The 26,209-nt window shown below is 42.1% G+C and overlaps 2 protein-coding genes across 3 annotated transcripts in view; both read left to right on the plus strand.

Annotated features, from left to right (window-relative positions):
* The first annotated feature begins 314 nt into the window (after positions 1-314).
* Positions 315-9,393, plus strand: si:dkey-177p2.18 (phospholipase B1, membrane-associated). The gene is made up of 16 exons (XM_063007719.1): positions 315-377; positions 511-601; positions 681-719; positions 816-874; positions 1,533-1,600; positions 2,488-2,531; positions 3,367-3,487; positions 4,060-4,111; positions 4,199-4,279; positions 4,882-4,947; positions 5,749-5,840; positions 6,052-6,133; positions 7,674-7,775; positions 7,964-8,059; positions 8,259-8,330; positions 8,419-9,393. The coding sequence occupies exons 7-16, from the start codon at positions 3,411-3,413 to the stop codon at positions 8,533-8,535; spliced, it is 837 nt and encodes a 278-aa protein (XP_062863789.1). The 5' UTR covers positions 315-377; positions 511-601; positions 681-719; positions 816-874; positions 1,533-1,600; positions 2,488-2,531; positions 3,367-3,410; the 3' UTR covers positions 8,536-9,393.
* Positions 9,394-11,996: 2,603 nt separating this feature from the next.
* Positions 11,997-26,209, plus strand: part of larp1b (La ribonucleoprotein 1B) — a 32,510-nt gene continuing 18,297 nt past the window's right edge. For both annotated transcript variants that reach the window (XM_063007131.1, XM_063007132.1), the window contains exons 1-5: positions 11,997-12,571; positions 19,646-19,707; positions 22,553-22,612; positions 22,772-22,991; positions 23,640-23,753. In XM_063007131.1, coding sequence (XP_062863201.1) covers positions 12,253-12,571; positions 19,646-19,707; positions 22,553-22,612; positions 22,772-22,991; positions 23,640-23,753 — 775 coding nt within the window. In that variant the 5' untranslated portion in view covers positions 11,997-12,252. The remainder of the gene's footprint in view (positions 12,572-19,645; positions 19,708-22,552; positions 22,613-22,771; positions 22,992-23,639; positions 23,754-26,209) is intronic.

A 26,209-nucleotide genomic window follows, 5' to 3' on the forward strand; every position in this document is an offset into this window, starting at 1 on the left:
ACTAGTCTCTAGGTTTTTAGGCAGAAATCCAGTAATTCCGTGCAATTGTACATAAAGATTACTTATAGATGTACTGACTAGATTTTGGGATCAGAGGTAGGCTGTGTTTATCACCCACTATCTTGACTAGCTGGAACTACATTAGCTGTCTTATGGTATTTTGAAATCTCACATAACAAAGTGCTAATGGTCAGAGCACTTTTATTGATGATATATAATGTTCATCAGGAACTGACCTAATTTGTTCTTTGATAATTAGATTAGTTTTTTTTGGGATTGTACCTGAACATGTTCTGTTGTGTTACAAATGACCAGGAAACTGGTGGAAGGACTATAAAGAAGCACTAAGTCACCTCAGTCAGGAGGAGCTCCATAAGGTAGGAGATTAATGCATGCATTAATGGAAGTCCATGGCGACAAACCAATCTCGTATTCACATGATATGATATTCACATAGTATTCACATAATATTTTGGTTTTGTGGATGTTCTAACCAGTTTGATCTTTTAGGAGTTCCCGGAGAAAATTCGACCCCAGGGATTCCAGCATTCTCCATTCCAGTGTCCAGACATGAGCCCTTCCCCAACTGTACCTACTTCAGGTGATCTGGGAAATGTATAAATAATAATAATAGTAATAATAATGCACACAATTAAACTGATGTACTACTGTTGCAACAGGAGATATTTTACGCTAGCTTCAGCTCCTGCCTTTCAATGGTTAGTCAAGTTGGCATCTTTAGCTAACAAATTACCTTTTGTAGCGTTTCTGATTTCTAAAACTAACCTGTGTGACCTTTCATGTCTGTCTCACAGTGGAAAAGGTCAAAGCAGCAGACATTAAAGTTATTGGAGCACTGGGCGACTCCCTGACTGTAAGTATCACTATTGCTAATTTGATTATGATGATCTCTGATATTGTCTGGATAGAAACTGTTACGAGGCCATAAAAGTAGCTAACTCAGCTTTCACCTAGCAAGTAACTGCACAAGTGACCAATTTAAGAATGTCTTGTTTCATACAAATTATAATAAAATACTGTGTAGTCGCTAGCAGCTAGCAAAGAATCACTTCACAAAATGAGAACCTAATCCTAACTCTGTGATAATCCTAACATTTTGAGGAAGTTTGTACTTTAAAGGCTGTGGGAATCTTGTTAGCATATATGGCATCATGGACCCCGTGATTTACCAATAGGTTTAAATTTAAACATTTAGTCCAGTCACATGATCTAAACCTTATTGAAAAGCTGAGGAGTGAGCTCAAGTGTAAAGTATTCAGGTGTTTGTAGGATCTGGAGATTTTCTTACATCTTATTATAGGAGAAATTATAGATATACAAAGTATTACAGTATTTAATGCAGGACTATCAATAAATATACTTCAACTAAAGTGTACAATTCTGTTATCCTATATTATTGTATATATTATTGTGTCATGATTTTACACATTTGGTGCCAATAATTTTGGAGATGAACATACTTTGTATTAATGTATTTGATGTCTACACTGTATTTTCTTTCCTCTTGTTAGACTGCCATCGGTGCCAATGCTTCTAACATTCTGGGAATACCATTTGAGTATCGCCACCTATCGTGGAGGTACAGAACTATCTCAAAATTGTGGTTTATTATTAGGTCTTAATAAACATATAACATACACGCTCCTTGATGTACAAAGTAAAGATGTGATCAGAGGTCGCAATGAGGAACCCCATCGACCATCCTTCCTCAGGCATCGCCAAATGTGCCAGTGCTCCAAACTGATTGCAGAGCTAAGATTAGAACTCAAGCTTCTAATATCTCAGCGGTGATAGGCTATCGCATTAGACCACCATACCACCCATGTGCCCAAACATCTGCATAACAGAAGCTTGATCTGCATTTGTATGATTTTTGTTACTGATGTAATAAATGCAGTGGGACTGTGGTAGCCTAGTGGGTAAAACTTTCAAGTGAAAGGTTCAGAGTTCTAATCCCTGCTCTGCCAGGCAGCCACTGTTGGACCCCTGAGCAAGGCCCTTAACCCTCTCAGCTCCAAGGGCGCCGTACCATGGCTGACCCTGCGCTTTAACCCCAGCTTCCAAACAAGCTGTCATATGACAAATAAAGGCGTTCTATTCTATAATAAATGGCAAGAAACCCAAACAGCTACTCGAAATCTGAACATGATCTCAGAATTGGAAACAGAACTGACATCTGACATCAAGTCTTTTTGTCATGGGCTAATATATGGGATAATATAACTAAGTAGATTGATCGATTCTTTCCGGCCGCTCCCATTAAGAGTTATTTACATATTTCACTTAGCTCTATTTATCCGGCTTTGACTAGGTTCATGTAACGCCATGCACCTTATGTATTTGTGAACCCAGTCTAGAATTCGACCCCCTCCCAAATAATCAATCAAAATGTCATGCTAATGGAATGAGAATTAATTGAATGATTTTTTAAATCATAATAATTAAATGACTTTTTGTTCTCTGCAGTATTGGAGGCCACGGATCATACAGTGATGTTATCACTCTTGCAAGTAAGATATGATATTACAGTGTTTGTCTCTATTTATCGTTCATAGGTCTGATAATTCATGTTCAAATCAGGGCAAAAGTTCAGCACTGGGTGAGATATAGCAGCGCAACAACAAGTGAGGGTACTGGTGCTACGGGATGGATCTAATTGGTGTTGTGATCATGGTGGTGGAGAGCACTGTCCAAAATATCGGACGTCCTATTCTGAAATCATGGGTGGCCTCCAGACATCTGAAAAGGCTTGATTTTAATAGATTTTGGAGTATGCATGTGTGAATTTGTGCCCATTCAGACAGGTGAGCATTTCTAAGGTCAGGGTTGTGTGCACACCAAACCAAGCTTTGGGCTGACAGGATGCACAGGGTACATTCATGCTGGGACAGAAAAGCACCAAAAAGTTGGGTGCACATCATTTATACTATTTAGACTAATTGGAAGGGGGGCATACGTTTACCTCCGATTAGAATAGAAATGTTGCAGCAGTTTTGAAACACTTGCAGAGACTCCTGCCATATGTGCCCCCCTACAAAATACCCTCTTCTCAAAGTCACTTTGTTTTAGACATGCTCAATTTTTATAGATGCCATCTATCATGTTTTTAGCATGATTTACTACTTCATGCAACACACCTTCTGGAAACATCTGCACTCGTTCAGTTTCTCCCCTAATTTATTCAGGATTTTCCATTAATTAGTCACCTGTCCTTGGATGACAAGATCTTTAGATGCTACCTATTTAGCAAGCGAGTCTTCCATGTTTGCGTTTGTGAGCAGTAAAGATTGTGGTGTCTTCACCTGCCTCCTTCTAACACACTTGGGATCTTCTTCTCTCTTTCAGACATCGTGAAGCTTTTTAACCCAGATGTGCTGGGTCCGGCTCCCATGATGACCATGAACGATGTTCCTGCTGATGTTAACAAAACCGGCTTCAATCTGGCCGTGACTGGTCACAACACAGTGTAATCTCCGTCCTCCAGTTCTCTCTAAAGATTCAAAAGAATATAGACACCTGAGTAAGAGCTTGATATTTAGCAACATCATGACTTTAACAGCCTGCTGTCTTCAAGGAGGGTATTTAAAAGATTTTGGAGTGTGCTGGTGGAAATTTGTGCCTGATTAGACTAGAGGGCCAGGCTCGGAATTTACTCCAGTTGGGTTGAGGTTTGAGCAAGTCATTACATTTAAATTTTCAGCCCTTAGAAGACGCTTTTATAAGTGACTTACAGTGGCAACACTGTACCTTAACTGCTAGGCTACCACTGCCAGGCTACTCATAAAATCATATCAATATGGACCTCGTATTACACACATAATGTTCGTAGTCTATCATTTATTGTACATAATTAGTTTTATACATCTGATAGCAGTGGGCGTGGCTAAAACTGCTGAACTCTATGATTTTGAGGGGTGTTTAAGTATGTTTTGCCATATAGTGCATATTCTATACTGTAGAGTAATATTCCTCTCGTTTAGTAAATACCAGGTCACATGACCATCCCAAGTTTTATTTGTATTTTTTTTGTCCTTGCAGGAATTTCTCCGAGCAGACCAGACACATGATCGACACCTTCAAAACCTATCCAGTGAGCGTCCTTTAGTCAGAATACGCTACATATATATTACAATGACTGTGCTGAATTATATTCTTTATAGATTTGACTCTGTTTCAGGGTTTAAACTTTGAAGAAGACTGGAAGCTGGTGACCATCCTAATTGGGATGAATGATATCTGTGATTACTGCAAGGACAGAGTAAGTCGTCATTTCATTGCACCTGAGTCATTGGGGACCTGCTCCCCAAAACATGCAGAAGTTGAATCGGCTGCTCTAAAATCAGGCTTCGATGGATAGGCACCCGGTCCGGGATGCGCTCCTCCCTTGGTCCCAGGGTTTCCGGGTGGGTCCGGACCCAAAGCAAACCTTACCTGGGTAAATAATGAATAAACATGAATGGAATTAATGAATCAGAATCAGAATAATTCACCTTGTTTTTCATATAATGGGCACTTGGGTGGCACAGCGGTCTATTACGCTATCTCATCACAGCTGAAATCCAGGTCCAAATCTCAGCTGTGCTATCAGCTGGCAGGGCGTCTAAACAGACGTGACTGAAGTGAGGGGAGGTCGAAGCCCTGTGATGGACTGGTACCCTGTCCAGGGTATTCTTGCCTCCTGCTAAGTGGAACCGGCCCCATCCCAATCCCAACCAGGATCAAGCGGTTAATAAAATTGAAGTTAATAATGTTTTATATATGACCGTATGATTTTTACTTCTGAAGATCTATGAGATCTATGCGATCTATGAGAATCTACTGTATGTGGATGAGACTCTTTGTGAATGTGTTTGTATCTAGAAACTGTTCACACCTGAAAACTTCATTAAGTACCTCACCGGGTCCCTAGACTTGATGATGAAGGAGGTAAGATGAATACATTTGTACTTTTTTTACACATCACAGTGGTGTTACTAGTGTGTTCACCTTAATACAGTTCACATTAATAAGCGCACGTCCTTGTTAATGACGTTAGGTGTTTTTTTTTTTTTTAATTGGGCATGCTCAGTTCCCCTGGGCACTCTGGTGACCTCTACCTACCTAGGTTGCTATAAAAAGTAACAATTGAGCCACTCCGGTGGCACCGCAGTGAAACACGCTAGCACACCAGAACTGATCTCAAACTCGCCGGGTTTGAATCTCTGCTCTGCCACCAGCAGGTCAGGTGCCTGTACAGGCGATGATTGGCTTGTCAGATCGGATTGCCAGAGGGAATTACTCTGCTCACAGAAGAGCAGCTGGAAGATTTTGGGTGTCTGTGGGAATTTGTGAGGTCAGATACTGATGTTAGATGAGAAGGCCTGGCTCTCAAAAGACGTTTAACTCATCTTAAATTATTCAGTGGGGTTGGGGTCAGGACTTTGTGCAGATCACTTAAATTACTCAACATGAAATGAATCAAACAATGTATTTATGCTGGAACAGAACATATATTTAAAATATATATACTGTATTATATATTACATGATATTTTATATAATAGATTCTATGCTTCTGTTGGAAATGGTTGGAAACACCAGAACCCAAACATTAGGAGAGGTGTCCACATACTTTTGGCTATACTGTGTATTTCAAATTTATCATCAGTATTTCTAAAAGTAGTAAAAAGACGTAAATATGTACTTGGGTTTTCTTTGTTACGTTTGTGATGTGTTTTTGTTGTTCCAGGTTCCTCGACTGATAGTGAACGTGGTGCAGATCTTTACCATGAAGCCTCTCAGAGACGTTTCCAAACCCTCCCTCGGCTGCCAGCTTCAAAAGTACTCTCTCAATTTGTCCACATTTGAGATTGATAAATTATAAACTGGGTTGCTCAATGATCTGCAGGCAATTGTGCCCTACAGCCTTATTTCTAATACTGATAGATTCATTCTTTCTGTTATCTCACTACCTACTAGTTTCTCATTCAATCACATTTATTACCTATTAATCTTCTCTTATTTGTCTATTTCTCTCTCTATTGTATTCTAGGAGTTTCTGTTCATGTTTGGTCTTGCCTAAAGAGAACTCTACAGAATTGGCAGAGCTGGCTGAATTAAATCTGGAATTTCAGGTGTGTATGAAGTAAATAAAAACCTCATACTTATTAGTCATGTATGTGCATTATAGTGTATTCAATACCATGGTTCAAATAATGGAAAGAATGAGGGGGGGGGGGGGTGTCTGACACTCTTAAATAATACATGGATCCCCTAAAAAAGAGGTAAAATCAACAGTTCGGGGGGGGGGGTTGATAGTTAGCTGACCTGTAATTGAATCCAGAAACTCAGAAAGCAACAAAGTGTATTAAACAAGCTAGATAGCTGCTCCTGACGTTACCATACAGCGCCTTCTCTTCTCTTCAGATTGAAGCCGTTTTTGCCGGTTAGCCTCACTGACAAGTGGTTTCCTTAAGGCTACACAGCTGTTTAGTCCCAATCTCTTGAGTTTCCTTCGCATTGCGCATGTGGAAATGCTCTTACTTTCACTATTAAACATCTCCCTGAGTTCTACTGTAGTTTTTCTATGATTTGATTTTACCAAACGTTTAAATGAGAAGCTACTCACTGCATCAGTTAGGGGGTTGATAGTTAGCTGACCTGTAATTGAATCCAGAAACTCAGAAAGCAACAAAGTGTATTAAACAAGCTAGATAGCTGCTCCTGACGTTACCATACAGCGCCTTCTCTTCTCTTCAGATTGAAGCCGTTTTTGCCGGTTAGCCTCACTGACAAGTGGTTTCCTTAAGGCTACACAGCTGTTTAGTCCCAATCTCTTGAGTTTCCTTCGCATTGCGCATGTGGAAATGCTCTTACTTTCACTATTAAACATCTCCCTGAGTTCTACTGTAGTTTTTCTATGATTTGATTTTACCAAACGTTTAAATGAGAAGCTACTCACTGCATCAGTTAGGGTTAAATAACTTGTTGCCAGCTAAAACATAATCACCCATGCAGTAATTATCCAATGGGAGGCTCTTACCTATTTGCTTAGTTAAATCCATTTGGTGACCTTTTTTTTTGGCCAGGCAGTGTATATATATGAAATATAAATTGCCCCCACCCAATTCTCACTGTATACTTTGCACTCATTATAATACTGTTATAACTCCAGCTGAAGTTCATATATCTGACATGTTTTAGTGACTGTGACATGAAAGTCTTGGGCTTTGTTGTATCTGATTACTGGGGACACTGGAAATATTCTTCATCAAAAGCACTTTATTGTTGGTGACTGACGTTCATTAAACCAGACAACATGTTTCCGATCTTCAACAGTTTTGGTGAGCCTGTGCCCACAGTAGCCTTAGATTCCTGTTGTTCGCTGGCCTTCTGCTCTGGTAACCGACCAGCTCAAGATTTGACTTGACATGTGTTCTCTTGATGGTTTTAAAACAAAAAGATAATGTGGGTTAGCGTAGCCTTCCTGCCCACTTGAACCATCTGTTTATATTCGCAGAACTTCTGCTCACTGGATGGTTTTTTGTACCATTCTGTGCAAACATTTTCTGACATACTCGACCAGATTTTATTGAGTAGCTAAAATGAGCCAAGTGATCCTATGTGCAGTGAAATATTTATAACGTGGGGTCTGTGTGTGGTGTGTTTTATCAGAGGAGACTGGAGGAACTTCTGAACAGTGATCGCTTCTTCAAGGAGGATTTTGCCGTGGTTCTGCAGCCGTACGCAACCAAGGCTAAGCCTTCCAGACTACCTGTGGGTACAACGTTAATGCTTTAAAAATAGCTTCTAACAACATCCGATTATTACATTTTAAAAGCACTAGAGAGTTTTTGTCAAACTTAGTACTGTGAGCACATGTTCCTGTGGGCTTGTATTTATTTGATCTACTTGTGATTTCTGACAGATCGTATCATTGTCCTGTGTTTTGTTATTCATTACAGGACAGCTCCATTGATTTTAGTTACTTTGCTCCGGATTGTTTTCATTTCACTGTGAAGGGTCATGAGATGCTGGCCAAGGGTCTCTGGAACAACATGGTAACTCAAATTTCAGATATAAAAAACACACAGGAGTTTCTTACAGTTTTAAAGTAGAATGTATCTGAGGTCATTTATTAATGCACACGCCAACCTGTTTGCTGGTTGGCATATGTGTTAATTACCCATTCTTTTTTTTTTTAAGTGCATTAGCTCAGAATAGCTTCTAGTAAAAATGAATGACTGCCTCTTTTAACAGTTTCAACCAGCTGATCAGAAGCAGCTGATTGAGACTTTTTCAGATCCAGTACAACTAATCTGTCCATCACAGGTAACGTAGTCTAACAGGAAGTAGTGCTTTTCTAACTTCAACACATAATATTAACATGTTCATGTTCAAATCTGCTTTTTATTTACAGGAACATCCTTATATATACACCAGACCTAAAACTCTGTCATCTGCAAGCTCTCTGCAGGTCATCTACACTCTCCTGACCACCACGACTCTCTTTACCGTCTGGAACAACCTACATTAGGCACCATCACCAGGAATCAGAACTGTGTGCTGACGAGGGTTGAGAAACATGCTCAGGAGACTAAACATTTATCTTACAGGAACATTAATAAATAAACCAGAATCAGGACCCAGAAGTTCTGCTACATACAACACAAAACTAATCCCACAACACAAAAAACTAATCCCACAACACCAAATCACTAGCCCATGACACATAAACAAACCCCTCAACACAAAACTAATCCCACAACACAAATTCCAGCTCAAAACACTGGTCAACACAACATAAACTAATCCCACAACACAAAACCAATCCTACTGCGCATAAAACTAATCCCACAGTGCAAAAACATGCTCAGAACAGTGGCCAACACAACATAAACAAATCCTCCAACACAAAACAAATCCCACAACACAAAAACAAATCCCACAGCACATTAAACTAATCCCAGTACAAAATAAAGCTTAAAACACTAGCCCACGTGACATAAACAAATTCCTCAACATAAAAACTAATCTCACAGTGCAAGAACAGATTCCTCAACATAAAAAACTGATCCCACAGTGCAAAAACAAATCCCACAACATAAAACTAATCCCACAATGCAAAAACAAATCCCGCAACATAAAAACAAATCCCACAGCACAAGATCCAGCTCAAAACATTGGCTCACACAACATAAACAAATCCCTCGACACAAAACTAATCCCACAACACAAAAACAAATCCTCCAACACAAAATGAATCCCACACGCAGACAAAATTAATGGTCAAAAAGTACAATTTATACCTCTACATTTGTAACAGCGATTCCTGTCAGGCAAAACAGCAAGTGTTGTTTAACAATAGCATGTCATTTTGAAATGTAATTATTTTGTATTTATTATTTTTAATTTGTAATGACATTACTGTAGTAATTGAAACTGAAATATAATTATATTATAATGCAATAATAAATAAAATTTTTAAAACAATGTCTGTGTGGTTATTTTATGCACCTTTTTAGGAACAGTTTTGAGCTCAAGGGTCAAAATACTGACCATCCTACATCAGACAATTCTTGTGTTCCTGGACAACTGTAGTTACCAAGGGTCTATCCATGGCATTTGAAACCGTCTTCTCTCACCCAACAACCGTTATGGCCTGTATCTTTTTAATGTTTACACTGTATTAATATAGACACATTTCAACCAGGAGAGGGCATTGTGGCTCGCTGCCACCAATTTCACTTCCAGACGGAGACTGTTGACAGGGTATCTACTGTGCACAAACCTTGTCTAGTGATGTTAAGCCTGCTTGACTGTTGACAGAGGCATCTGTGTTCCAGCAGCATCTAATTAAATGCAGACCTGCAGAGTTTTTGCTGGTACTTGAATTATGTTTGAGATAATCTGGATAAGGTGACGGTTTGAGATTGGACTGGCAGAGAGATCAAGCTATTCCTAGAAATGTCAATAAGGAGGCAAAGTGAATCATTAATGATAATAATAATGTGTTTTATTCATTAAGTGACAGTAAAAGAAAAAAAAAGACTGTGTGGAATTTCTAGGACTGTGTGATTAACCACTACAATGGCTTTAAGGTTTTTGAAGGCATTCTTGTACCACATCTATAACTAGTCTATAACAAGACCAGCCTGAAAAAAAAAGTAAACAAGCAGCGTCCTTTACAACCTTCCCCTGTTCTAGTGATAAAAGTGTCCAAAAGTCAAATTTGCAGCCCACACATATGCAAACATACTGTATACAGCAAGAATAAGCCTGGGGCATTAGTGCTAGTCGCACTGCTATGTGTCACAGGTTCCAAAAAGCAGGCCAGAGGTTGAGATCCCTAGTTATAGACAGTTCCGAAATTCCTGAATTAGCCAGAGGAATGTAAACAAGCCAGAGCGGGTCTGTGGTTGTCAGATGCTGTTTTTTTCCAATTTTATTTTAAGTTTAATTTTTAAAAGAGGAAATTTGGCTTGCAACAATGAACACAAAGTTCAACAGCAGATGTGGGATTTTTTTTCAGTTGTAGCCATGTTTTTACTTTTTGTCAAGACAGACAAGAGAGAGGCTTTATTGTCATTTCAGCTATATACAAGTACATATTGAAACGAAACAACGTTTCTCCAGGACCAGGGTGCAACATAGAACAAAAGTGCAAGACAGTACAATACAGTGCAGATATAAAACAGTATAATAAATACAAAAAAGGCCTAAAATAAATACAAAAATAAATTTCTAATCTAAAGAGTAATTAAGGAAGACTTGTGAGAGGAACAGGGGTTGTTTTTGCTCGGTGAGTCCGGGTTGGCATCCATAACCCCCAGTACAGTGGGTTATGGACGCCAACCCGGCCTGTGACACATAGCAGTCTATCTTTCCTACACGTTTTTGCATAGGTACGTCCAGCAGTATCATCTGAGGTCCACTGTTGTAGCAGGGTGTGGACCACCTCGGTCATAACATGTTAGTCATTAGCAAACAATGCTGCCATGTTTTGTGAGCAGTAAAGTTTGCTGTTGAGTAAAGGGCTCTAAGATGAGTTTCTGGAACTATTAGTAGGAATATAAACAAACCAGCCTGGCTGTGTTTTTCAGATGCTGTTTTTTAAGCTCATCATAGATGCACTTTAGTACTGATAAGTGTGGAGCTGCTGCAGTTGCACCGTCTGACCTGATGACACTGTTGTAGAAGTGTGTGGACCAGCTCAATCATAAAATGCTAGCCATTAACAAACAATGCTGCCATGTTTTCATTTGTGAGCAGTAAAGTTTGCTGTTTAGTGAACATCTTTTAATGAGCGTCTACAACGTGACTAGGAAGAGGAATGTAAACAAGCCAGCCTTGCTGTTTTTAAATGCTGTTTTCTGTGTTTATGATATATGCACTTTACAAATAGATTTAAATATTATTTGTAAGTACTTTGAATGTTTTGAATTTAGTGCAATAGCAGGGAAAAGTATTAACCGTGGCTACTTTAAGCTAATCGAGGCCACGTCAGTTTGTCGTTACTGATAAAAGTGTACCAGCTCGATCATAAAATGCTAGCCATTAACAAACAATGCTGCCATGTTTTCATTTGTGAGCAGTAAAGTTTGCTGTTTAGTGAACGTCTTTTAATGAGCGTCTACAACGTGACTAGGAAGAGGAATGTAAACAAGCCAGCCTTGCTGTTTTTAAATGCTGTTTTCTGTGTTTATGATATATGCACTTTACAAATAGATTTAAATATTATTTGTAAGTACTTTGAATGTTTTGAATTTAGTGCAATAGCAGGGAAAAGTATTAACCGTGGCTACTTTAAGCTAATCGGGGCCACGTCAGTTTGTCATTGCTGATAAGTGTGGAGCTGCTGCAGTTGCACCGTCCGGCCTGCGTGGCGCTGTTGAGCTCATTTCTATCAGCGAATCAATGACTCGTGGCTATTCGGAGTTTTATTTCCTTTTAGGTTCAGTGACTGCAGATCGGCCCAAACGTCAAGTGGAGTCAAAAAACGTGGCTGAATTTTCGCTTTTTTTGGTGGAAATCTCTAAACAGCTCCCTAGGTTTAATCCCAACATGGATTGTCGGGGTGTGAAGTTATTCTGAAGTGAATTTTAAAGCGCAGAGCTGAGTGGAGTCGGTTGGACGGAGCTGCTGTCAAACTCGTGCACTTTTCACTCCCCGCTGCCTGTTTTCACCTCGGTGTGGACTTTGTTATTTCAGGGACGCTGGCAGATAAAAACGTGTGTGGGGGTTTTTCTTCAACATGTCAGCCGAAGTGGCGAGCGAATGTCGATTAGAAAAGAGCGACCAAAACGGCACGAACAGCGCGGACACCGAGCGACCTCCCGAAGTCCACTCCGAAGAGCCCAAAGTCGACTCGAAACCCCCTGAACTGGGGGCTCCGGGGGCTATGGACGCCGAGCCGGACTCTCCGAGCAAAAGCGACCCCAGTCAGAAAGAAAACGACCAACATGTGGCAGGTAACAACCAAGAAAACGACAAGAAGCAAGTGGCTGAGGCTCCGCCGCCCAAAGTGAACCCATGGACGAAAAACAACTCGAGTAATAACCCTCAGGAAACGGGTAGGTTCTGTTTTTGACTCGTTTTACGTTTAATTTGAGATGATTTAACACTTAATGCACTGTTGTGGTCAGTGCCAAGCAGGTAAAGTTGTTCATTTGCACTGTTTAGACTGACAGCTCTTGTAATAACATGCTATTATTATTATTAGCAATGCTCTGGGAACTTACTTAGCCGGGCTGTGTTCTAAATAGCACAGGGTTCCATGCGTACGCGCACCATATAGGGCGTGACGTAATGTTGTTTACGCACTTTGTAGTGCACTTCGGGATTCTGTGAGTTGCGCTTGGGCGTGTGCCAGCGTGTTCGGCTTAATCACATTAAGTTTGTAACTTGTTTTGTTTAAGGTAAAATTACGATTCTTTAATATAATAATTAAACGTTTTTGTAACAGTTTTAATTACTTTATAACTTGTTAAAGTTTGGTTGTTTATTTAAAATAAACAAAGTACTTTATTAGATTAGTTTTTACATGAATTACATTTACACAACCTAAAAGTCGTTTATTTGTGTATAAGCTTAATGGACATTTGTTTATTTATTTATTTATACAAATTATACAAGTTTGCAAACATATATATATATATATATATATATATATATATATATATATATATATATATATATATATATATATATATATATATATATATATTACATTTTTCATCTACTTTATATGTATATATATATAGATGAAAAATATATAGATTATATAGTATTATTAGATTATATACAGTATATATATATAGTACCTACATTTTTCGTATACTTCCATATAGATAGATAGATTTCAAATAAACAAAGTACTTTATTAGATTAGTTTTTACATGAATTACATTTACACAACCTAAAAGTCGTTTATTTGTGTATAAGCTTAATGGACATTATTTGTTTGTTTATTTATTTATACAAATAATACAAGTTTGCAAACATATGGTCTTGTTTTACAAATCTAAACTGGATTATATATATATAAGTACACGAAAAATGTAGGTACTTGTTGGATTTTGTTTCTCTATCTAGATTATAGTGAGTATGGATAGAGGTTTCTCATGTTATAAAGTCAGTAAGCAAATCTTTTACCCTACAGAATTTGGAGTTGATTACTGATACCCATCTGAAGTTAAACTCCCCCCCCCCCAGGTAAACGGTCTCAACCGTGGAGCCGGGTGGAGGCACGTAAAGCCGGGACAGCAGGCTGGCAGGGATTCGCATGGGTGGACTGAAACGTTTGGGTCTGACTGGTTTAGATGGGCAACGGTAAACACAACGGTACTGGCCTAGTAGGTACCCGGAGGAGATTGGAACTTGTGAGCTTGAGATGTCCGAGCATCTGAGCCCCTCTTTTGACTAGCAATTGGAAGGTCTCTGGTTCAAGTCCCACCACTGCCAGGTCGCCACTGTTGGGTCCTCGAGAAAGACCATTAACCCACATTTGCTTGGATTGTACATGATCACAGTTGAAGTGTTAAAAAGTAGTTAAAAAGGACACGTCTGCACTTTGCTACTGTCTACGTCCTATAAACAATTTGTCTCATTGATGCCACCTGTCAGTCATTGGTGAAAAGTCAGTGCCAGTCAGATTAAACTTTGAGCTCAGCGGCAAGCTGTAAAAGCCGAGCCTCAAAGCGGTGAATCTGGGCACTCGAAGTAAGCGACACTGCCCCATTCCATGGCACAGTTGGTGCAAAAGTGCCTCATTCCATGGCACAGTCGGCGCAAAGGCAGTTTTGTCGCCTGTGATGAAGTGGCAGCGTTTGGGAATAAATTAAAGTGGCATTTGGAACCAACAGCATGACTCAAACCACTCAACTACTTTTCTGTGTTTGGTGCTGATTTAAAACGCACCTTCACCCACCCTCAGTGCACGAGCACCAGCTCTGCCTACAGACGCATTTAAAGTCACTAACCCGAGCACTACAACTTATTAATTAAGTAATAATTAACGACTCGATTCCAAATTCAAGTCACAAACAGAAGCCGTCCGGCTGCATGCTAATCTTTGTTTATTTTTAAAGCGCACAAAACCCTCTCGCTGCCTCCCTGACCCACAGCTATAGATCGGCTTTAAATCTTAGTTAAAATGCTGAGTATTTACACAGCGCCTGTTTGCACCCGAGTAAAAATAGCCACGGACGCACAGAGAAGCTGTTTGCACTCTGTAAGCCAAGGCATTTGTATAAGTATTTCTGTTGTGAGTAAGGATCTCTCAACGGCGCCCATCACCCCGGCTGTAGGGCGTGTACTATATCTGTCGGTGCGCTTACAGTGCAGGTCCCACGCCCGGATAAAAATAGGAGGGTTGCGCTAGAAATGGATTTGGATGTGAAAACTGCGCTGGATCCGGATTGATGATGGGGACGTTGTAGCCCAGTGGTTACGGCACTGGACTAGAAATCAGAAGGTCGCCCCTGAGCAAGGCCCTTAACCTGTAATTGCTCAGACTGTACACCGATCAGCCATAACATTAAAACCACCTCCTTGTTTCTACACTGATTGTCCATTTTATCAGCTCCACTTACCATATAGAGGCACTTTGTAGTTCTACAATTACTGACTGTAGTCCATCTGTTTCTCTGCATGCTTTGTTAGCCCCCTTTCATGCTTTTCTTTAATGGTCAGGACCACCACAGAGCAGGTATTATTTAGGTGGTGGATGATTCTCAGCACTGCAGTGACACTGACATGGTGCTGGTGTGTTAGTGTGTGTTGTGCTGGTATGAGTGGATCAGACACAGCAATGCCTCACTGTCACTGCTGGACTGAGAATAGTCCACCAACCAAAACATCCAGCCAACAGCGCCCCGTGGGCAGCGTCCTGTGACCACTGATGAAGGTCTAGAAGATGACCGACTCAAACAGCAGCAATAGATGAGCGATCGTCTCTGACTTTACATCTACAAGGTGGACCGACTAGGTAGGAGTGTCTAATAGAGTGGACAGTGTATTTAAAAACTCAGCCACTCATACCAGCACAACACACACTAACACACCACCACCATGTCGGTGTCACTGCAGTGCTGAGAATCATCCACCACCTAAATAATATCTGCTCTGTGGGGGTCCTGACCATTGAAGAACAGGGTGAAAGGGGGCTAACAAAGTATGCAGAGAAACAGATGGACTACAGTCAGTAATTGTAGAACTACAAAGTGCTTCTATATGGTAAGTGGAGCTGATAAAATGGACAGTAAGTGTAGAAACAAGCAGGTGGTTGTAATGTTATGCATGATCAGTGTATACTGTCTGTAAGTCACTTTGGATAAAGGCGTCTCTGCTCAATGCCGTAAATGTAAATGATTGTAAATGAATTGAGTGAACGTACTGAGCACTGTACATCGAAACTCAATCTTTCAGGTTGTGTAGAGTGTGTTAGGCTGGGTGCTTGTGTGTGTGTGTGTGTGTGTGTGTGTGTGTGTGTGGACCAACAGCTGTGAGCTGACCGTCAGACCCCTGAATGTCAAAAGCCCCATAAATCTTCAGTGATAGACCGAAAAGGCGACAATAATCTCAGCAAATTGGAGGCACACGCGAATTAAACGAATGTACCCTTTTACAGTGAGCGTTTACATGCACGCTGATGATCTGGATTGATTTTGGTTCAGCGGTTGGGTTTATTTAGTGTGTGTCCCCCATTTAATTCAATTTAGTCGTTTTCAATTCCCTTATATAGTACATTTGCCGTTCCACCACTTCAATGCTGGCCGAACGGAGCTGCAGACTAGCACTCGCCCCCTTCGATTTCCATTTTCAGCATTTAGCAGACGCTTTTAACCAATACTGTGACAGTATACTGTCTAAGCAATTGAAAGTTAGGGTCTTGCTCAAGGGCCCAACAGCAGCAACTTGGAAGTAGTGAGGCCTGAACCAGCAACCTTTCAATTACTAGTCCAGTACTAGTTTCATTGGCGTAACTACCAGGGGGCCCCAGTGCACCTGCCCCCCATTGGCTGCACTCGCCAGGTCGTTATTATTATATAAAAATATTGTAGCGGCAATATGTGAGTGACATTCAGCTCAGCCAATCAGAATGCAGCACCCGTTTTATACGTGTGCGTTCGGACGTTCTGCGGTTAGTTAGTTTTGTATATGAGACTCGCCGTGTGGCCCCAGCATTGAAGTTCGGGTGCTGGAGCTCGGCGGTCTAAAGTGTTGTAGCGCTCACTGAAGTCCTGACTAAACAGCTGAAGTGACTCTACCCTGTCGTGTGCCTTTATTCCCACACCACCACCACCACCGCACGCAGCAAAAGAGCCGTAGCATCCCCGCCGGACGAGCAGCACTCGCAGCGGCTAGGTGAGCCGACCCTCTACAGACCCTCTACTGACAGTAGCAAGTGGCTAGTAAAATATTAAAATAACTAAAAGACAATGAAATATCAGAATACATGTGATCAAAATATACAGTGAGTGCACAGCAAGGGATTATGGGAATCTGTGTAACCTGCTTAACGTTACTAGACCTGAAATTTGTTGAGGGGGCCCAACATATTTTTTGCACTGGGTCCCATGAGCTCCTAGTTACGAGACTGACTAGTTTCACCCCTAAGGACCCGAATTTGCTTTTCTTTGGACAAACCTGTACGAGTTTCAGGTATTCGGTTCCAGACGTGCCACTCAAGTCTGCCACTTTTGACATCCACCTCACTCAAAATGACACGCTCAGTGTCGCTTCTGAGCCTAATTTGAATGGAACAGGTTTTTTCGCGGCGAACCCGACGCCTGCCGCTTTGTTCAGGGCGCTCTGCATGTTCCTCTTGGGTGTAGTTAGCGTGTTTTTGGCAGGGCTGGGTGACTTCGCGATGCCAGCGTGGCTGTATCTCGCGAAACGGAGTTACGCCCCGCGTGGCTTGCAAGCGCCCAGGGCCTTATCATCCCCACCATCCTTACCGAAAAGTGATAAATGACCCCTAACACTCCCAGAAATGGGCGTCTTTTTTTTTTTTTTTGGTGCTGGTTTAATCCACAGAAAGACAAAGCAGGTTTTGTGTGTGTGTGTGTGTGTGTGTGTGTGTGTGTGTGTGTGATTCTCCCTTGGGGGGGAAAAGCTGTGAGGGCTTTGACGTCTAAAACCGAGAGATTTTTGGCTGGTGCTTTATAACCATAATAACAAAACAGCAGAAGTTGTCAGACTTGCTAAAAGCTAGCAAGAAATTCCTTGGTATGCTTGTTAGATCAGCCATGCTAGCCTAGCAAAGGCTCGGTGTGACTGAAAAACAGAAGCTGATTAGTTGTCGTTTGTACAGTAACGCGAGGGGGGAGGCGGCGACAGCGCCAGGCTTAATGCTTTTGTCCAGCGTATGAACAACACTGCGAATACCTCTCGGGCCCCCGATCGTTGTAAGGACGCCTGTGGGCCGTGGGCTGTGGGACGTCCACGTTCTGTGCAGACCGTTTAAAAGCGTGCGACGTGTTGGTCTGGGTTAATGTTCCACCAGCGTGGAGGTTTGACCTTGCGCCGCAGCTGCATTAAAGCAGCGTGCTGATAATCGAGTTCATGTGGAAGGTGTGTGCAGGGTTCAGGGCCGCTACTCTACACAGAGGAACAATCTGAGACATACCCGGTGCATCCGTGCTCCCTTTTGTTATTTTGGTTGCACGTTTTCCCCGTCAGTATCGACCTGACAAGCGATTTCGGATCAGACCAAGGTTCATTCCAGGGTGAATAAAGTACATACTGCTTTTTTGTCTTCTAATTTGACCAGTAGGGCGGCGCGGTGGCTCGGTGGGTAGCGCTGTCGCCTCACAGCGAGAAGGTCCTGGGTTCGATCCCCAGGGTCCTTTCTGTGTGGAGTTTGCATGTTCTCCCCGTGTCAAAGACGTGCAAGTGAGGTGAACTGGAGACATTAAATTGAACTGATGAATCTTGTGTAATGAGTAACTACCTGTCCTGTCATGAACGTAACCAAAGTGTGTAAAACACGACGTTAAATAAATACATAATTTGACCACTATTAATTACAGTGTCCAGCTCTCAAAGTTTGTTTGTTTGTTTATTAGGATTATAACATCATGTTTTACACTTTGGTTACATTCATGACAGGATCGGTAGTTACTCATTACACAAGATTCATCAGTTCAAGTTTAATATCAAACACAGTCATGGACAATTTTGTTTCTCCAATTTACCTCACTTGCACGTCTTTGGACTGTGGGAGGAAACCGGAGCTCCCGGAGGAAACCCACACGGACACGGGGAGAACATGCAAACTCCACACAGAAAGGACCCGGACCGCCCCACCTGGGGATCGAACCCAGGACCTTTTTGCTGTGAGGCGACAGTGCTACCCACTGAGCCACCGTGCCGCCCCCAGCTCTCAAAGTGGGCAAGCACCCACCGGTTCGCTGTATTGGCACGTCTACAGTTTACTGAACCGATCCGATCCGATCAAGAGCTCTAAAATTAGACACGTGTGACAGACTCCGCTCTGTCACTTTTAACTAGGGTTCTTCTAAATTCACAAGAAAATGTGCTTAATTTCACGGACCTCGTGAAAATACCTTAACGGACGGTCAGCGTGGAGCGGCTGCCTTGATGAAAATATTCACGGTGCACCATAAAATCATTTGTTGGTCAGAATGGGTCCCCACGGACAGGACGTCGGTCCATCGCAGGGCTTTGGTCGCCGACCTTTCTTCCTTAGACACAGCCAGTCGTGTCTGTATGCAGAAACCCGTCTGGCCGACAGCACCGCTGGGGATTCGAACCCTCCGTCCTGGCATAAATTACCACTGTGTTGGCCGTGCACCAACTACATAAACATGTTACACCATAACACACTCCTAACTGTGGGGTTCCTGAAGATATAACACGATCTGCTGGATTAAAAATACAGTTTGACCTTTTTTGTTGTTTATTTTTATGCTTTGATGTTTGGAAGAAAGTTGCTTTTTAGTGCTGAAATAAAATAGGAAAATGAAAAGCAAAATACGTTCAGCGTTCAGTACTTCATCTTTAAAGCTTTTTAATCGTAACGAATGGACATTGATTTGGCTATGTCTAAGAAGCCCTTTGTTATATCTGTGTCTCTTTGTCTGGTCGTGTTCTTACGTCCTGTTTGTTTTTGGTACCCACAGACTCACAGAACCCTGCCAAAGTGGTGCGTGCCAACAAGCCCAGATCCAGAAAGTCCAGTAAGGTATGTGGTCAACCAGTATGAGTTTTTTTTTTACTCCAATTGCCAGTACAGACACAGCTCGATTTAAAAAAGGTGAGGAGTTTCATATATACTGTATATATTATAGCCTAGCATTAAGCTTATTATATAATAGTGTTAAATATCTCATGTAATTGATTGAATAATGTAGTCAAAGTAAAAATGCAGCACTCAACACCAGCAGCAGACACAGATGGCCGTTTCACAGACATGATCGATAACACACAACGTAGATACAAGAGGGTATCCAAAAGAAAATTAGCAACACAGATTAGCACACTGCAGTAAAGCGTATCGGAGGTATACGAACACAACGACTCGTACTGCGTATCGCTCGTCTGAGGAAAGTTCTGGATTCAAAATTCTGAATCTGGTTTCTGTTGAATGTGTGTTTGTGTGTATTATCATGTTCACATCTCAGAGTCGAAACACTAAACACATCCATCCCGATTCGAGGAGCGTCTGTTCTAACACTTAGACACCATTAAGGCTCATAAAAAATAAATACAATTAAATAAACACAATGTTACATGTCCGCTGCTCGTCATTATGGAGACGCTGAACTCACTGATGTGGTCGTTTGTGCTGTGCTGGACGTGTTGGGTTTGTTATGGTCCGTCAGTGAGGAAACTCGGGTTTCAAAAATAGTTTTTGCTAAGCTCACAATGTCCAGCGGTTTGTACCTGGGCTGAGGTCAGCAGCAGGACAAAGTCGACTTTGCGTTTGTGCGTGGTCGTGTTCCGCGTGGGTGGATTTTTGTGGACAGCGTCAGCGGCGGAGTTTACAGAACTGAGCTGTGCAGCCGATTACAAAGTTAGAACATCAAGTTCGGGAGCAAACTGGAGCGGAATGAACCAGATCTCACTTGGTCTGATGCAGAGACGGGGACTCGCACACACAGCGACTTCAGACTCGCAAAAAATGACTTGTGGACAACAAAAGTCAGAATGTGTTAACATTAGTTACGTGTGACAATTTTATATATATATATATTAATTAGACGTCACTGAACTACAATCGAATCAACGGAACGAGCGGCTCGCTTTTGTTGAGTACAACCAAAGGCGTAACACCCGACCATCCTTGCTTGCTACTTTAATGTAGCTACCTACTAAAAATATCAACCAAAACTTGTGAATATCACACCACAGTTACTCTGGTGAATCGCGCTGCTTCGAGGAGGCTTATAAAAGAAAAAAAAAAGAAAACATTAAGAGGCTTCCAGTTTAGTGATGTCAATTCAGTGCGCAGTAGCATTAGCTTACATAGATAGATAGATAGATAGATAGATAGATAGATAGATAGATAGATAGATAGATAGATAGATAGATAGATAGATAGATAGATAGATAGATAGATAGATAGATAGATAGATAGATAGATAGATAGATACTTTATTAATCCCGAAGGAAATTGAGGCCTCAGTAGCAAGTTACATAAATCAAAGTCAAAAAGTAAGTAATAGTACACACTACAGAGATTTACAATATACAAAAAAGTATCTGTATAGCCACAACACACAACAAAAACAGGACCTGAGGGTACATATGGTACATGTGATACATATGAAGGTGTTATTTCAGTTAACACTGCAAGGCTAGTATGGATTATTAGTCACAGTTGTAAGATATAAATAATAAAAAGAATTTAAAGTGAATTATAAAGTATAGAGTATAAAGTGAAACCACAGTGCAATATAGGAAATGTAAGAAAAAGTACGAAAATGTGCAGATTTATGTACATAAGGTGCGGATGTGCTGTCAGTGCATGTGCACATTAGTGCCCACAAATGTGAACAATGTAGCAATGTAGCAATGATTATATTTTGACTCTTTAACGACTTCATAATTTAGAGGATCCAGTGATAATAGACAGAAGAATCTCCATAAAACAAAACCTAACAGCTTTGGAACATGTTTATGACTACAGGATGCGAGAGAGGCAATTTGCGAAATCTCCATTCATATTTCCCCATTCAAAATTTCTCTTAGACCCGGGTTACCAAATATGGGCATAACAACATGGCGTGGCCTACAAAATGACGACACGACTTCAGTGGTCTATAATCTCTCGTCGCTCTGCGTTCACGCCGGCAGCGTCATCAATGCCTGTGGTCGTTTCGAAACTTGAGCTGACCTTTGGTTGCCGTGGTTTAACCAATGCCAAGCAGGATTTTATTTCAGTCGTGGCACAGCTAACTTCACTGCTTCGTATCTACAAAATGTATAGAAGAATAATTTCACCACAAATCATACGTTTTCCCGCTACAAATAAAAATCCTGGAGGGAAATCACTTTGCTCGTCTATAAATTTCATCCTTGTGTGGTCTGTCAATGTCTGTCTGGTCAACATGACAAGAACACCGTTTATTCTTTGCGATCGGTGCGTCTCTTTTGTAATACGTGTACTGCTCTGCTCAGTGCTCAATTACTATTGGTAATCACTAAGGCCCAACTAATTCCTGGCTGTAAAAATGGTGTCACTAACCATGAAACGAGCCTGTTCCTGTGTAATATGCAATTTTCTGTGAGATTCAAAATGTCAACATGTTTAACATTTGTAATTTGCCTAGCATTTGACATCGCTGCGTCACTGCCGGTGTGAACGCAGGATAACACATGGGTTCTCAACCCCAATCTGGTGCACGACCCGATGCACACTGGCCAATTTTACTATTTGCCGTCTATTAATACATAAATCAGTGCTGTCACGCAGCCTGCAAGACGAACTTTTGTCCAACGCCAGGTGTGATTCCTTATTACACTGTACTTACAGAGTCATTTCTGGGTTTTTTATTTAAACACACTTCTTCTTACTTTTTTTGCAGTCGAGTGATTTCAGCGACATCACCAACTGGCCCACGCCTGGTGAAATCGCCAGTAAGGAGGTAAGCACTTAAACCAGATCGGTGAACCCTGCTCTAGAGCTCTAAAATATCCAAATATTGTATCAAGGACAACTAAGAAGCATGTCACGATTTCACTCCAGTCCCGATTCCAGTAGCGTGATGCTTATAGATCGTTTTTTACCTCCCTCCCCCTCTCAGCAGCAGCAGAACGCACTGAACACGCAGGGCCAGAAGGTTTCGCCCGCCCGCAAAGAGAGGAGAAGAGAGCACGGCGGCGAGAGGAGAGAGAAGGAAAGCGGCAGCGACGGGAGCGACAGCAAAGAGAACCGAGAGTCACAGCAGGATTCGCACCTGCCCACCGAGCAGGACAAGGAAACGGCCAAGGAGACTCAGAGCAGCGCCCCCCGCAGGAGAGGAGGTGAGATACACTCATGCTACGTATTTTTTGTGATATCCTGGTCGATATAAAGCAGTTCGAATCTCGGCTCTGCTATCGGTCGGTTGGGCGCCCCCAAGCAGGCACAATTACCAGTGCCTGTAGCAGACAGAATTGGCCTTCAAAGCCTGGACTAAATGGGTGGGGTTTTCAACGCTGTGTAAGGACCTTGGTTGCCCAGGGCGCCTGTACAGAAATTGGAGGAGCGCAGAGATCGGGGCGTGGCTCTCCAACCTCCAAAAAAAAAAAAAAAAAAAAGCAGTCGATGGAGCTAAAATATTATTAAATGCTGTTTGTCTATTTTGTCCCCTCAATTTATTGAGGATTTATCGAGGAGAGGCAGCACAGAGCAACTTTACTTCATGTTAATGTGGCCTTGCTGTTGGGGGGGTGGGTGGAGGTGTGAAGGATATCGTGTTGCACTGAGCCGTGTTGAAGACTTTCAGGCTGAAGTCATGCTGCTGAGTAACACCAGCACTGATCTGGCTGCTCCGCTGAGAAGCACGACAGTTTATGTCGTACTTTTAGATGCAAGCTCTGGATCTGGAGGCTTGTGTTGATGCCAGGTGGAGTACTTGTATCGGTACGTGTGCTTTAATTGCGTTCGTCCGTCTGCGTGTCTTTGTGCAGGCTGGAGGAGGGAGGTCTTCGACGACGCCTCGAGCGTTCGCAGCGAGGGCAGCGTCCGCGGTGGCCTACGGGGCCGGGGCAAAACCCGGGGCAGAGGCAGAGGTCGTGGCAGAGGTAAGCACGTGGATAATTTGGTGGTGTTTTTAGAAGAACGCCAGCTTTACTCTAGTTTAACTAGTGCTGCGTTTAGATGTGTTAGTCCTGTGGTGGTGCCCTCGTTGACAGGTCGATCGTTCACACCCCAGAATCGCCTCTGCATTTAGAGTTTTGGGCCGGGCGTGTTATTATTATCATTATTATTATTATAATTACCGAAAGCGAGGACACACTTCCGAAGACGTAATATGCATTATTGATCGGTATGGGCCAGCAGCAATGGCCTATGGATAAATACGTATAAATATATCATGCTGGTCGAGAGATTGAAACAGTGTTTTGGTCCGGGCCGGCATGGATGGCCGTAAGATAGGAAAAATAGATGAGGTTTGTCCGAACTGTGCAGTGTAAACAAACAAGCTGCTCTATTAATTAACAGTACAGAGCCTCTTTCTCATTTGTTCTCTCTTTCCATGTATATATATATATATATATATTTAAGGGCAGTTGTAGCCTAGTAGTAGCCTTGTAGGTTGCTGGTTCAACCCCACCGCTGCCAGGTTGCCACTGTTGGGCCCTTGAGCAAGGCCCTTAACCCCCAATTGCTTAGACAATATACTGTCACGGTACTGTAAGTTGCTTGGGATAAAAGCGTCTCCTAAATGCCAAAAATGTAAATGTAAATATATAATAAAATTTATATTTATAGCCATTGTGGAGGAGGGGGATCCTCAGGCTGGGCTCACAAATACAAAACATGCATGCCATTGGGGGACTCTGTCAGTGCACTCTAAGTGCCGGTCCCAATCCCGGATAAATAGAAGGTCCCATTAAGGGCATCCGCCGTAAAAACTGCACCAGATCAAACATGTGGACGAATGATCCGCTGTGGCGACGCCTGACAGCAGCGGTTGAAAGAATTTACATTTAGTTTTCAATGCGGGTGGGGTGTGGTAAAACTCCTGGTAGCTCAGGATTCAGTGACGGAAGCTTTAAGGATAGTGTGCATTTCCAGGTTTATTAGAAAGCACAGAAATGTTGCCGTTTCAAATCAGGACCCAAAATCTAAAACATTAACCACCGATTACATCAGCTGTTTGTGTAACATAATAGTAGAGCAAACATCTTAGTCTTGGCTCTCAAATGTTTGTCCAACTTTCTAATATTTAAATGTTGAAATCTGACTTGCTAGAGCACGGAGAGATAAGCACACAAGCATGTGGCAGGAGAGAAAGGTCCAAAGTCTTTTTTTTCTATTAAAAATAAATATAATAATTGAGTCCAGTGCATTTTTGAGTCATTTAAGTAATTTAAGCTGCACCAGACACTATGACAGTTGCATGCTGATGTCACTCAGTCATTTTGGAAAGGGAGAGGGGGTTAGGTGTGTGTGTGTGTGTTGGTGTGTGTGTGGGGGGGGGGTGTCTTGGAGTAGAAGTTTGGCCCCAGTTATTATCACATTTACATTTTACATTTTCAGCATTTAGCAGACGCTTTTATCCAAAGCGACTTACACAATGAGCAATTGAGGGTTAAGGGCCTTGCTCAGGGACCTAACAGTGGCAACTTGGTGGTGGCGGGGCTTGAACCGGGAACCTTCTGTTTACTAGTCCAGTACCTTAACCACTGAGCTATCACTGGCCCACAAAGTGAACCACCACAATAGTTGGCTTGCTGTTTAGCAAGGTAGTCTGCTTTGTTTTCATTTGTGAGCTAATAGAAGTGAAGGGGTTTTGAAAAGAAATGTCTAGAACTTCACTAGCAGAAGGAATGTAAGCGAGCCGGTTGGAGATGGAGAAGTTTTAAAGAGCGTTCTTCATATCGTGTATACGTTTGTACCTTACATGTTCCCACCTTATTTTGCAAGAACAAAAAAAAGAAATATTAAGGCCGCTCAGGTGGCGCAGCGGTAAAAACTCACGCTGGAACCAGAGCTGCGATCTTGAATACATCGTATCGAGTCTCGACTCTGCCTGCCGGCTGGGCTGAGCAGCCGCGTGAACAACGATTGGCCTGTTGTTCAGATATGGGTGGGATTAAGCCGGATAGCGGTTCCCCCTCCACCCCTCTGCCCCATGTGGGCGCCTGCCAGTGCTGTAGGGATTCCCATAAAGTCAAACGTATGAATAAGGGTCACGCCTCTTTAAAACATAAAGTAGCCGTAAGTGTTTTTAGTTCACGTTGGGCTTCGAGTGCATGATGAGGGTTATTAAAAGTAAGGGCTCCAGAGTCCTACTGGGGTCTAGGGTTTCGGGTGATGACCACTTCTGTATGTGATCGGGAGTCTTCTCTATTACGTGCCGTCCACTCATTTTGGAGTTGGGTAAGGCCACAGCAGCTCATGCGACATCACTGGACACGTTCATGGTGCATCAAGCAGAAATCAGTGGTTGCCAGTTGAACCTTAAAAAACATCGGGTCTCTTGGTTTCCTTCTGTGGATGGTGATGGCCGTTTACCCCCAGGATTGAGGGC

This window comes from Trichomycterus rosablanca, chromosome 13 (genome assembly GCF_030014385.1).
Source record: "Trichomycterus rosablanca isolate fTriRos1 chromosome 13, fTriRos1.hap1, whole genome shotgun sequence".
In the NCBI taxonomy this organism is placed as follows: Eukaryota; Metazoa; Chordata; class Actinopteri; order Siluriformes; family Trichomycteridae; genus Trichomycterus; species Trichomycterus rosablanca.

Coding starts and splice junctions, on each gene's coding strand:
- si:dkey-177p2.18 (XM_063007719.1), top strand. CDS start 3,411: ATGATGACCATGAACGATGTTCCTGCTGATGTTAACAAAACCGGCTTC. Junction 4,112..4,198: donor ACACCTTCAAAACCTATCCA/GTGAGCGTCCTT, acceptor ACTCTGTTTCAG/GGTTTAAACTTTGAAGAAGA. Junction 8,060..8,258: donor AGGGTCTCTGGAACAACATG/GTAACTCAAATT, acceptor CTCTTTTAACAG/TTTCAACCAGCTGATCAGAA.